The following is a 13,812-nucleotide window of genomic DNA, read 5'->3' as shown; positions in this document are numbered from 1 at the left end:
CAGAAGTACAATTAATTGCAATAACTGAGAATCAAATTCCAGTGTGCCAGTGAGCTACCAATAGTCCATAATCTATAGTTATCTCCTTAATTTCTCTACCTTATTTTTATATTTTGATTCTGGGCTCAGACTGGCTTTTCTTCTTCCATGTGCTTGTAATTTTTTTTTTTTTCCTTCAGCCGTTGGTAAAAAGGCACTCCGTTTTTGTTCTGTGTTTAATTACTCCTTTTTTTAACCTTGTTATTTAGATTACATGAGAAATATACCTGAACTGTTCTTCAAAGTATTGGAAGGTATAGACACACTTTAAAATACCACAGGTATATATCTCTTCATGGAAAGTAACTAAAGAAACTTCATAGTTGATTATGTTGTGTGTTGCAGGGCTGTTGCTTTGGGAACTGATATGTTGGAGCTGGACTGTCAAATTACAAAAGACAGCAAAGTAGTTGTTTCACATGATCAAAACTTGCTACGCAGCACTGGTGTTGATTGCAATATCTCCCAACTCAATTACTGTGATCTTCCTCTGTTAAAACCAGAACTACCTGTTGATTTTGACCCAGGTATCAAATCTGTTTCTTTCCATTATGAATGTAGTATATCGTTCCAGAAAATAATAGAATGTAAGGACTTATTTTATTGCTGCTGTGGAAGTGTGTGAATGCGAAATGTTTTGAGAGTCATGAACAAAAGTTAATTTATCCAAACTGGGGAATTTTTGTGCACTGATTAGTTTTGCCAATGGCATAGTTTGTTGTTATCATTGTGATGATATGACACAAATGTCATTGGCAAAATAACGTTACACAACTTACTGTTCCCCTACGAAAAAAGTAAATACAGATCAATACATTCTGATCCCACACCATTGCTGGAAGTAGATGAAAGAATTTTAGGGATGAAGTAGAACTGTTTTTTATCTTGTCACTTCTCAGAAGCTGCAACATGAGCAAATTAAACTACAAATACTGCTTAAAAATCAGAATTTTATTACGACTCAGACATAGGATTCTGCTTTCTAAAATGCATATGCTTTTTTATTTTGTCTAAGTCCCTTAATTTTACAGCACATACAGCAAAGGTCAGTAACTTTGCACTAGTGTCGTAATGGGGATAGTGCATGGTGGTTGTTATACAATGTTAGTGTAAAGAACTTGTTTTTATCATATTGGAATTTCAGTGCTACATATGAGAAACGTAATAGGAACTGCACAGTTATGTAGTGTCTCATTAAACCTTGCTCATTTTGCCTGTTATGACTAATGTCTTGTGATGTTTACATGGGATAAAGACTTATCATCTTCTAGCCGTTGTACTTTCATGATAGTTACAAAGTAGGTTCAAAGGTGACAGGCAATTGTAACCCTCTACAGCTAACTCTCCTGAAGTGTAGTTTGTCACAGTTGCAACCAACCTCAGTATTTCCAAGAAACACAAGGTAACTGGTATTTTGTGATGTTTATATGTTATACTATTTAATAAAAGACATTGTCAGAATTGATACGAAGAATACAGAACTACTAGAATACCTCTTTTTCTAGAATGATATGTTTAAGATACAATTTATTTGAGTGAAGTTTCAATATTGCATGTTTCTATTACAATTCAAGTTGCTCATTCACTTGAGGGAGTCTGGTTTCTGTCACTATGTGCCATATGTAATGGAAAAGCTTCCAAGTATAGTACTTTCTTTAAATTTATAATGAACCAATTTAATCTATTCCACGATAAATCGATATCATTGTTTGAAAATAACTTTCTGCATAAGCTAATCAGAAAGGACATTAAACAGCCATGTAAACAACCATTCATCACTAGAGGGATTAAAGTATCTTGTGAAAGGAAAAGGGAAATGTATCTTTCAAGAACAAGTAGGGACTCTGAAGTAGTTGCACACTACAAAGACTACTCAAAATTACTAAGAAAGGCTATTAAAAAATCAAGAAACTTGCACATAATGTCAGAAACCAGTAATTCGGACAACAGACTTAAGGCTATATGGAATGTAGTGACATTAGAGACGGCACAATCAGCCACAGAACAAGTGACATCACAATTAAACTGAATGGAAGTGCTGTAAATGATGAGTCACAGGCAGCTAATGTGTTTAATAATCATTTCTTAAATATAGTAAAAAGTATAGGGACAAACAGTTCAAGATAGAAGTCACAGCAGTATGTTGAAAAAGTTAATTTCATAAAATTCAATCATATGGAAGCATCAAAGATACGTTCCTTTTTAATAAGCCTAGTCTTATCTGCATTATATAATGCATTACTAACTCAAGGCATTTTTCCTAAGAGTCTGAAATAGGCCACTGTTAAACCCCTGTTTAAAAAAGGTGTAATAGATACTGACCTGTTTCACTGCTGACATCATTTTCCAAAATTTTTGAGAAGACGATGTATTCTAGATTAGCATCCCACCTTAGCAACAATAATATCCTCAGCAAATCACAGTTTGGGTTTCAGTAAAGTTGATCTACTGAGAATGCCATTTAATTGGTCACTCGCCAAATTTTATGAGCATTAAATAATAAAATAGTGCCAGTTGTTATTTTCTACAATCTGTCTAAGGCATTTGACTGTGTGACCCTCAGTATTCTCGTAGATAAATTGAAATTTTTTGGGTTTCATGGTATAGCCAACCTACAGATAATGTCATTTCTAAACAAAAGACTGCGAAGAGTTTTACTTAGTAATCCAACCAGTATAGCATGGGACATAATTCTGACTAAGGTGAAATCACATAGGTTGTTCCCTATTGCTTAATCTTAGGTCCACTGTTGTTTCTCATATATGTAAACCATCTCCCATTTAATAGGCAAATAGAATAAGTTATTTTTGCAGATTGCACTAGTATTGTAATCAATCCAAGCATACATGCAGAAACAGAAGACATGATAAATGAAGTTGTTAAAAGTATCATTGACGGGTTTTCTGTGAATGGTCTCACCTCAATTTTAAAAAGGCACAACATATTCAGCTCTCCACTTCTGGAGGTACTACACCAGTGATAAGTGTAAAACATAGTGACAAAATAATAAATACTTTTGAAACTTCAAAATTCTTAGGTGTCCATATTGATCAGAATTTAAATTGGCAAAATTACAATTTAGAACTCCTAAGACAACTTAGTTCAGCCACATTTGCACTTAGAATCATTGCAAATCTCATGGAGAGACAAGTCAGTAAGTTGACATGTTTTGCATGTTTTCACTCAATAATGTCATATGGAGTAATGTTTTGGGCTTATCTTTAAGAAAGAAAGTCTTTGTTGTGTAAAAATTTGCTGAAAGAGTAATATGTAGTGCTCACCCATGATCATATTGTAGACATCTGTTTAAGGACTTTGCATTCTGTCTACTGCTTCATTGTATATTTATTCCCTCATGAAGTATGGTTCAAAAGGGGCAATGGTGTACATAATTACAGTACCAGAAGGAAAAACACAAAAAAGGGTGCAAAATGCTGCAACAAAAATTTTTGGTCACTTACCCAGTCATGTAGAATGTGTGACAGGCAGCAAAATTTGCAAACAAACCAAAGAAGTTACTTCTTGTCAACTCCTTCTATTCTGCAGAAGAATTTCTATTACTGTAATTTGTAAAAGGTGGTAGGTAGGAATTACTCACAATGGTATATCTTTTTTCTTTTTGTAATATATATACATACATACACAGAATTCATCATCTAAAAGTTGCACTTGCACTTGCACTTGCTATTGACATAAGGTTTTCATAGAATGGTTTGCTAGTACAGGCAAATGTTGTCAGCCAATCAGAAGAGTGTAATAATACTTAGAAAGTGTGTTTTTTAAATGGAGCCCTGCCTAATGGTATTAACAAACTAAATGTGGGGCGAATTAGAATTTCAGTGCTGTTTGTTGCAGGATTCTAGTGCGAGTAATTTAAGAGATATTGTATTTTGAAAAGTTTCCAAGCTGACACTTGTTTGTGCCTTTCCAGCTGCATAGTTGCTAGGTACGATGGTGCTAATTTTTAACTTACAGTGAGCTTGTGTGTTCCTTGAGTGCATTGCAACTTGCTAGACAGTTAGCATGCGACAGTCTAAGCAATAGGTCATGAGCGGATGATGGGATTTACCATAGCAGAAAAAGCCAACATACTCATAGTGTGTCGAGAGTGTAGGAAGAATATTGTTTGTTCTTGTATGGTGTACACGGCAAGGTATCCCAATAGACGACAACCATCTTAGCAATTATTTATCAACCTCTTCAACCAGTTATGTGAAAGTGGTAGTGTAACACACGATACAGTACAGAGTGAAACAAGTGTGACAACAGAAGACAGGGGTGGGGAGGGGGCAGCTGGCTTGCCACTCTTTGGTGGGTTCGTGCTTGGCTTCCACGGGGCCCCAGCCTTTGCACCATCTTTTCCCTTCCATGCTGCATGCCTATCCTCTTGCTGAAACTTCCTGGCAGATTAAAACTGTGTACCCGACTGAGACTCGAACTCGGGACCTTTGCCTTTCGCAGGCAAGTGCTCTACCATCTGAGCTACTGACTTTCGCGGGCAAGTGCTCTACCATCTGAGCTGCTGAAGCACGACTCACGCCCGGTCCTCACAGCTTTACTTCTGCCAGTATCTCGTCTCCTACCTTCCAAACTTTACAGAAGCTCTCCTGCCAGGTTTGCTGGAGAGCTTTGGAAGGTAGGAGACGAGATACTGGCAGAAGTAAAGCTGTGAGGACCGGGCGTGAGTTGTGCTTCGGTAGCTCAGATGGTAGAGCACTTGCCCGCGAAAGGCAAAGGTTCCGAGTTCGAATCTTGGTCGGACACACAGTTTTAATCTGCCAGGAAGTTTCATATCAGCGCACACTCCGCTGCAGAGTGAAAATCTCATTATGGAAATATCCTCTTGCTGTTGTTTTTCCCCTCTCATGGGGAACATGTCTGGGATGTTATTGGGAATGTTCTGCATTGTCTGTCGCTGACATAAGAACAGTCTCACCACTGTTTTCCATTCCCTTTTCCCTTCTTTGTTTCCCTTCTCTCATTCCTCTGCTTGGCATTTGATGTTCTTCTATTTCTTCTTCCTCAGCCAGGCCCAGGGACGGGTGATTGCCTGAGCTGCTACTTTCCGAAATTGTCCATCGGTCCCTCTGTCAGCTGTTCGGGAGGTGTGACCTGAGGTGTGAACACAATCACCTAAGGCAGTTGCACCCCCTTGTGAATGGGCCCTCAGTTGAAAGGAGCGCACCGTCGGAGACACTGGCAATAATGGGGGATTTTCTCATAGTGAAACAATTATCTTCACAATCAGCATCTACGAAATGTAAACGGAATGAGGCTAACGATTCAAAGACCCTTCCAGCTGCACCACGGTTCCTCGTGGTTTCACATACTGATGACGATCAGTTCTTTACAACAATAAATCCGTTTATCATTCAGAAGGGTGTTGATGCCATTGCCGGCCCTGTATCATCCTGCTCTCATTTACGGAACGGCACTTCGCTTTTGAAAACTACTTCCAATTCTCAAGACAACTGCCTGCCACCTAGCTTCTCCACGGCTGCCCTGTTCATGTCGAGGCCCATAGAACTCTGAATTCTTCCTGTGGTGTTATTTATACTGGGCTGTTCGACAGTCTGAGCAAGGCCAAGATACAATCTTACCTCTCTGATCAAGGTGTCATTGTCATCCATCGGTTGATGAAAAAGGTAGATCCCTCCTTAGTGCCCGCCTACACTCTTTTTCTCACCTTTGATAGAGTGGTTGTTCCATCCAAGACCAAAGGTGCTATGAAATTATCACAGTCTGACTCTACATTCCAAACCTGATGCGTTGCTACCAGTGTCATCTTTTCAACCACAGTAGAACATCCTGTCAACACCCAGCCAAATGCATAACCTCTTGTAGGGATGCACATGAGGGCGATTGGCAACCTCCTCCTCTCACGTGTATCAACTGCAATGTTGGCAATGCTGCTTTCTCTCAGGGTTGTTCCATGCATCTTGATGAGCGGGCAGTCCTTCTGTTCCTGTGACCTCTCACTCCATGAAGGACATGGCCACGCAGACATGCTACCTCAAATTCAGCTCTGAGGTTGTGAAATTGCCCAGTGTCAAGGTAGCATTGCTATCCCCCTGTCCAGCTGTGCAACATGCCATCAAACTCTCGCCTCAGGGGGTGAAGCCACTGGGGCTACACAACTGATAGGCTAGAAAAGACAAGAGGAGTACTCCCGTGAAGACTTCCTACGCCCCTCCAGGCAAACGGCTACACAACTGATAGGCTGGAAAGACAGGAGGAGTACTCCCGTGAAGACTTCCTACGCCCCTCCAGCCAAACACCATCTGATCTTCCTCTACTAAGCAGAAAGGCTCGAAGAAGTCCAACAAAGACAAACTGTCTTCTCCTTCGCCGACTCGAAGAAGAGTTCAATGGTGTTGCTACATGATACCTTAGTCTGGCTGGCCTCTGTGTCGCCGGTGCACACCACCAATCGTTTTTCTGTGTTTGACTTCACAGACCAACAACACAAGCTGGCTGATGCTTCTGTGGACCTCATGGAGCAGGATCCTCCTGCTTCTGTGCCCTGTAGCAGTGAGTCTCACAGGCTGTCACTCGGCAGCCACCGAGGTGACCCCCCCCCCCCCCCCTTTCATTTCTTCCTCGTCATGACTGTCCTCCATTGGAACATTTGCAGCCTTCGGTCCCACAAAGAGGATTTACTGCTGCTTTTAGCATCTCAGCGTCCCCTTATGCTCTGCCTTCAGGGAACAAAATTGCGTCCTCAAGACCACTTTGAGCTTTCTTATTTCTTCCCAGTTCGTTTTGATCTCCCCCCTGAGGTCAGCATCCCATCTCATGGGGAATTCGTGCTGTTCACAGGGGATGACATTCATAGTCAACCCCTCTCCCTGACTACTCGTCTACAAGCTGCTGCAGTTTGCCTTTTCCTTTGTCACTTGATCTTTTCCCATTGTACTGTTTACATCCCTCTGTCATTCGAAGTCACCATGGCAGACTTCTTTCAGCTTATTGGTCAGCTACCTCACCCATTTCTGCTGCTCGGTAACTTTAATGCACACCAAGCCCTTTGGGGTTCTCCCAGAACCTGTCAGAGAGATGCCCTCTTGGCTGACCTCCTTAATCAACTTAACCACTTCTGTCTTAACACTGGAGCACCCACATTCCTTTCTGACTCCTCGCACACCTATTCCCATTTGGATGTATCCTTCTGCACTGTCCAGTTTGCCCATTGTCTTGTGTGGTCCATTCTATCCGACACCTACTCGAGCGACCATTTCCCATGTGCTATCTGTTTGCTGACTCCTAGTCCACCTACGTGCAACCCAGGGGGCTCATGGTCCTTTCATGAGTATGTGTGTGGCGAGCACAGGGCACCGAGCTATTGCAGCCTTCCTTCTTTACCAGGCTGCATTTCCTTTCCCTTCCCCTCGTTTCCTGTCCTTGCTCCTTCCCCTCTGCCCTCTCCTCTCCTTCTCTTGGTGTCCTTGTTTATGTTGGCTCTGCTATCCTCCTGGTTACGTTGGCTTTGCAATTTGGTTTTGTTGAGTAATTACCTCATCCTTTTGGCATTCTCTGGTCCCCTTCTGGGGTTTGACCTCCATTACTAAATTTCTATTTCATAGTGTGAGCCATTTGGGGAAGAGCACCTTACACAGTGCCTCCGATGTATGCCATCCTAGTTCCTTCCATCTTTTCCTTCATGTCGTTGTCTGATGCTAGGGTATATAGCCAGCACGGTAGCCAGCCGGTGTGGTGGGGTCCCTATGTACCCTTTTGGCTGAGGCCCCTGAAATCACAGGGATCACACTTCTGATACCTAAGCTGTGACTTCCTCATGTAAGCCTAGGAGTGGTTGCTTGTCATCCTGCAGTATTGGAACTCCCGGCACTGGACGCCATGTCATACGGCCCTTGCTGTTGCTGGGTGGCACCCGTGGGGAAAGCTCGTGATCGGAGGGATCAGGGCAGACGTTATGCAAATAAAAGGCATACTGGTCCATAACTATGGCCATTCTTCTATGGCAATCTCTTTGAATGGAACTGATTCTTTTAGTGCTGCTGCTTCTGCCCCTTCGGCCTTCCCTTCCATGGCTACCCCTTGGGAGGAGGGTCTGGCTCGTCGGCTAGGAGCGAAACTTTTTCCCTGCTATCTGGTTTGATCCAGGACTGATGGGGATACTTTCACCAATACCAAACCTTTATTTTTTGTGGAACATATTGAAGACAAGTTTGGCGAAGTGAACTCTCTGAGCAAGATGCAGTCGGGTTTGTTGTTGATCAAAACTGTTTCAGCTGCCCAGTCTGCGGCCCTTCTTGCCTGTGACCATCTTGGCACAATTCCTGTGTCCTTTACCCCTCACCAGTCTTTGAATATGGTTCAAACTTCAAACTAATGAGGAACTTAGGGACAATCTAAGACGGCGGGGTGTTCACTTTGTTCGGCGTGTTCAGAAGGGCCCGAAGGACAATCGCATTGATACTGGTGCCTTTATCCTGGCCTTTGTAGGGGATACCCTTCCTGAGAAGGTCAAGATTATGGTTTATCGATGTGACGTGAAGCCGTACATCCTACCACCTATGAGATATTTTAAGTGCTTGCGTTTTGGACATGTCTTCCCACTGTTCGCAGACTCCTCTCTGTGGACGTCCACTCCATGAGGGGAGTTCCTGTGTTTCCCCTCCTGTGTGTGTTAATTGTCATGGCAATCATTCTCCATGTTCACCAGATTGCCCAGCCTATAAGAAGGAGAAGAAGATACAGGAGTATAAGTCCCTTAATCGTCTAACCTACACTGAGGCTCGTAAGAAGTATGCACGTCTTCATCCTGTGTCAATGACATCTAACTATGCTTTAGTTACATCTTCCTTCCTCCAGTCCCGAACTCCTCTCCTGTCCCCCCTCCCCTGTGGTTCCCACACTCTCCCCCTGGGTGCCGCTTCCCCTCCCCAGCAGGAGAAGTGTCCCACTTCTTCGGTGTCTGCTGCTCAAGGGCACCCCTCCCAGGACACCCCCCCCCCCCCCCTCTTGGCCCCTTGCAGGCCAAAGGTCTGCTGCCACATGATGACCATGAGAACCATGGTCTGTGGGCACCCAGGTTGTGGTGTCACCGCCAGATACCACACTTGCTAGGTGGTAGCCTTTAAATTGGCCGCGGTCCGTTAGTATACGTCGGACCCGCGTGTCGCCACTGTCAGTGGTTGCAGACCGAGCGCCACCACACAGCAGGTCTAGAGAGACTTACTAGCACTCGCCCAGTTGTACAGCCGACTTTGCTAGCGACGCTACACTGACAAATACGCTCTCATTTGCCGAGACGATAGTTTGCATAGCCTTCAGCTACGTCATTTGCTACAACCTAGCAAGGCGCCATTACCAGTGTATATTGAAATGGAAATTATGTACAGTCAAGAGAAATGTACACCAATTGTGGATTAAAGTTAAGTATTATATCAACTACGTACTTTATTTGCTACTATTAATTCCCTTAACTGTTCCAGACCTCATGCCAGTCAGCATGTAATTAAACGCGTGCATTTCGGCCTCCTCTAGCAACACAGTGTTGGCTCTTCTGCCAACACTTCACAGGTCACCCGCTCTCTTTCTGTTCCAGATCTTTCTACAGCTGGCTCCTTTTTGCAGCACAGCCCTCCTCGATATCAAACAGAAAAGAAGAAGAAACATAAGTCCCGGGACAAGGAGCCTCTGGTGTTGCCAGAGGCCCCGTACCCACCTTCACTACTTGGCTCTGACCTGCTATTCATGGATGTCACCCCCTCCTTGTCGGTGATGGGTGGCCACCCGGTGGCATGACTGGCTTTAGCCTGTTTCCCCCCCCCCCCCCCCCCCCCCCCCCTCCATTTGAATCATCGTTCTGTGGTTATCCAATGGAATTGTAATGGGTATTACCGTCACCTTTTGGAGTTGAAATCCCTTATTTCATTTTACTCTGCAGCTTGTGTGGCTCTACAGGAATCTCATTTTACTGATAATCACTCGCCGACCCTCTGTGGGTTCCATGCTTTCTGTCAAATTCGGGTCGGCCCCCAATGGGCGTCTGGTGGCGTTTGTACGTTGGTCCATACAGACATTGCTAGCACGTGGGTTCCTCTTCAAACTGCATTGGAAGTGGTTGCTGTTGTTAGGGTCCACCTGGACTCTGTGGTCAGAGTTTGCAATCTTTATTTCCCTCCTGACAGGACTCTTACACCTGCTGCCCTCACTGCCCTTCTTCAGCAACTTCCTCCTCCCTTCCTCCTCCTCAGGGATTTTAATGCTCATCATCCCTTGTGGGGCAGCGCATTTCCATCTGGACGGGGTCTTCTCGTAGACTAGTTTCTTGCAGGCCACGACTTGTGCCTTCTTAATGATGGCTCCCCTACCCATTTCAGTGCTGGTCATGGTACCTTTTCTGCCATTGAGCTTTCTCTTTCTTCTCCCTCCATCCTCCCTTCGTTACACTGGTCGCCACATGACGACCTTAGCGATAGTGACCACTTCCCGTTGATTCTCTCGCTCCCTTCCTGCTCCCTGATGGACGGGTTACCTTGTTGGTCTTCCCAACATGCCAATTGGCCTCTATATAGTGCACAGGACGTTTTTTCTCCCTCTTTATCGGGTTGTATTGATGACATCATATGTGACATGTCTGATGCGATTGTTCGTGCTGCTAGAGTTGCTATCCCATGCTCATCTGGACCATTTCGCCACTGGCAGGCCCTGTGGTGGAGTACGGCCATTGCCATCGCCGTCGAGCTTTGCAACACCTTAAGAGGCACCCATCCACTGTCAATCTTATTACCTTTAAACACCTTCACGCCAAACCCCTTTACTTAATCAAACGTAGCAAACGGGTTTCTTGGGAACGCTTAGTTTCTTCCCTCAGTTCTACTGTCGCTATGTCGTGGGTATGGGCTACACTTTGCTCTCTCCTAGTTTGCCATCGGCGGTCTACCCTCCCGGGCCTTGCCCTTCCGGACGGCCTTTGCATGGACCCAATGATTCTTATCAGCATCAACCTCCTATCCGGCTGCTTTCCTTCACCAGAAACAGTGTGCTGAAGCTTCCACCTTAGTTTTACCCCTTGTCAGTCAAACTCTTACAATGAACCTTTTACTGAATGAGAACTTCTTTCCGCACTTTCTTCTTCTCATGATATGGCCTCTGGCCCAGACTCTATTCATAAACAATTGCTTCAACATCTCAGTGCTCCACAACGACAACATCTTCTCCAGTTGCTTAACCGTATTTGGCTCCAGGGTGACTTCCCTTCTCAATGGAGGGATAGCATCATGGTTCCCTTCCTTAAGCCTGGTAAGAACCCCCTGTTTGTCAAAAGCTATTGGTCAATTAGTCTGACAAATGTTGTTTGCAAGTTACTTAACAGATGGTAGCCCGTGGGCTCAATTGGATCCTCAAATCTCAGAATCTGTTGTCCCCTTACCAGTGTGGCTTCCAAGAGGGACGGTCTCCAATTGATCATTTACTTCGCTTGGAATCCGCAGTATGGCAGGATTTTTCCCAGCGCTGCCATTTGGGTGCAGTGTTTTTCGACCTTTGCAAGGCCTATGACACGGCTTGGCACCATCACATCTTTCTTACACTTCATGAGTGGGGCCTTCGGGGCCCACTCCCTATTTTTATCCTCCAGCTCCTGTCCCATCTTTCATTTAGGGTTCGGGTTGGCACTGTTTGAATGACATCCCACAGGGTTCCGTATTGAGTGCACTTCTTTTACCCATTGCTTTGGATGGACTTGTGGTATCCATCGGTCCTTTGGTCACCCCTGCTCCGTATATGGATGATTTCTGCATTTGGGTTAGTTCCTCTTCGATGGCCTCTGCAGAGCGCCAGCTCCAGGGTGCTATACAGTGTGCCTCTGCATGGACCCTCTCACATGGGTTTCAATTCTCTCCTTTAAAATCGTGGGTGGTCCACTTCTGTCGCCGTACTACGGTCCGGAGCTCTAACTCGATGCACAACTATTACCTGTGGTCCCACAGTTTCATTTCGTGGATCTTCTTTTTGACAACAAGCTCACTTGGTTGCCTCATATCAGACTTCTGAAGATAGGATGTTTTCGTAAATTCAATGTCCTTTACATCCTTCTCCACACCTCTTGAGGTGCGGACCGTTCCACTCTTCTCCTCCTTTATCGGGCTTTAGTGCTGTCTTGCTTGGACTATGGTTGTCAAGTTTATGGTTTGGCTGCTCCTTTCACACTGCACCTTCTGGATCCGGTCCACCATTATGGTATCCATTTGGCCACCGGTGCCTTCCCGACTAGCCCTGTTGATAGTCTCCTGGTTGAAGCTCGGATCCCCCCCCCCCCCCCCCCTTTCTGTTCAGCGGTTCCAGCTTCTGGTTTCTTATGCAATCACTGCCCATTCCTCTCCCACTCATCCTTCCTATTCTATCCTGTTCCCAGACCAAGGACGTCGCCACATGATTCCTGCCCTCGGGCGGGTTTATCGGTTGGGCTCCGCCTTGCTTCTCTTCGCCGTGATTTTCAGCTTCCTCCTTTGCCCTGTCTCCCATGTTCCCTCATGAATGGTTTCCTGCAGAAATCCCAGATTGTGGCCGTGTTCTTCGTTTGGAGAAGGCCTACGACACCTGCTGGAGAACTAGTATCCTCTGTACTCTTTAAACGTGGGCCTTCGGTCACCGCCTGCCCTGGTTCCTTCAGGAATTTTTAAAAAGACTGAGTTTTTAAGGTGCGTGTGATTTCTGTCTTGTCAGACACCTTTATCTGGGAGACCAGTGTGCCTCAAGGTTCGGTTGTTGACTTTGCTATCGCCATGAACCCTATAATGGCACGTCTCCCGCTGAGCATCTCTGGCTCTCTTTTTGTTGACAATTTTGCCATCTAATGCATTTCTTCATGGACCTGTCTCACTGAGTGGCATCTTCAGTGATGTCTTGATCATCTTTACTCATGGAGCATCGCTTTTCCACTGACAAAACCGTCTGTATGAATTTCTTGTGGAGCAATTGATTTCTCCCACCATCCTTACATCTTGGGCGTGTTGCTCTTCCATTCATTGAAACTATGAAATTCCTGGGGCTCATGCTCGATAGAAAACTTGGCTTCATTAAGTGGCCTGTGTTAACTTTGGCCAAAATCGCTTCCTAAGGAGACTACTCCAGCCTTGCTCTGTCGCGTTCAGTTTCAGGACCTTTGCATGGAACTTCACGGTAGTACCTTTGTGTACACTGATGGCTTTCGGACTGACCACAGTGTTGGGAGTGCCTTTGTCATTGGCGCCAATGTCTTTCAATATCGGCTTCCAGCACAATGCTCAGTATTTACAGCTGAGCTCTTCGCCCTGTATCAGACCACAGACTACATCTGACAACACAGACTTTTCAGTTGTGTCCTCTCTCAGACACACTCAGCACCCTACAAAGTCTATGTGCACTGTACACTGTCCATCTCTTAGCGCAACAGGTCCAGGAAAACTGACACTTGCTCACTCTTGGTGGAGCCACTGTGATATGTATGTGGGTTTCTGGTCGTGTCGGTCTGCCAGGAAATGAGGCTGCCGACTGCTGCTAAGGCTACAGTCCTCGTACCTCAGCCCACTATTTCTTATATTTCCTCTACTGATCTTTGTGTTGCATCTGTCAGTAGGTGGCGTCCCCTTGGCATCGCCATTGGTCCTCCCTTCATGGGAATAAGCTCTGGATTATTAAGCCTCTCCCAGTGACTTTGATGACTTCCGCTCGGCCCTCCCGCCGGGAGGAGGTCATTTTAACTAGGTATCATATTGGGCACCACCTTTTTAGCTGTCGTCATTTGATAAGTGGTACTCCCCC

At 45.0% G+C, this 13,812-nt stretch overlaps 1 protein-coding gene across 2 annotated transcripts in view; it reads left to right on the top strand.

Moving 5' to 3' along the window:
- Positions 1 to 13,812, top strand: part of LOC126469408 (lysophospholipase D GDPD1-like) — a 171,261-nt gene that overhangs the window by 65,080 nt on the left and 92,369 nt on the right. For both annotated transcript variants that reach the window (XM_050096632.1, XM_050096630.1), the window contains exon 3: positions 385 to 566. In XM_050096632.1, the coding sequence (XP_049952589.1) occupies positions 385 to 566 (182 nt within the window). The remainder of the gene's footprint in view (positions 1 to 384; positions 567 to 13,812) is intronic.

The sequence above is a fragment of the Schistocerca serialis genome, chromosome 1, assembly GCF_023864345.2.
Source record: "Schistocerca serialis cubense isolate TAMUIC-IGC-003099 chromosome 1, iqSchSeri2.2, whole genome shotgun sequence".
NCBI lineage: Eukaryota > Metazoa > Arthropoda > Insecta > Orthoptera > Acrididae > Schistocerca > Schistocerca serialis.
Note: the sequence above shows the minus strand (reverse complement) of the source record. Positions and strands in the feature narration are given on the sequence as shown.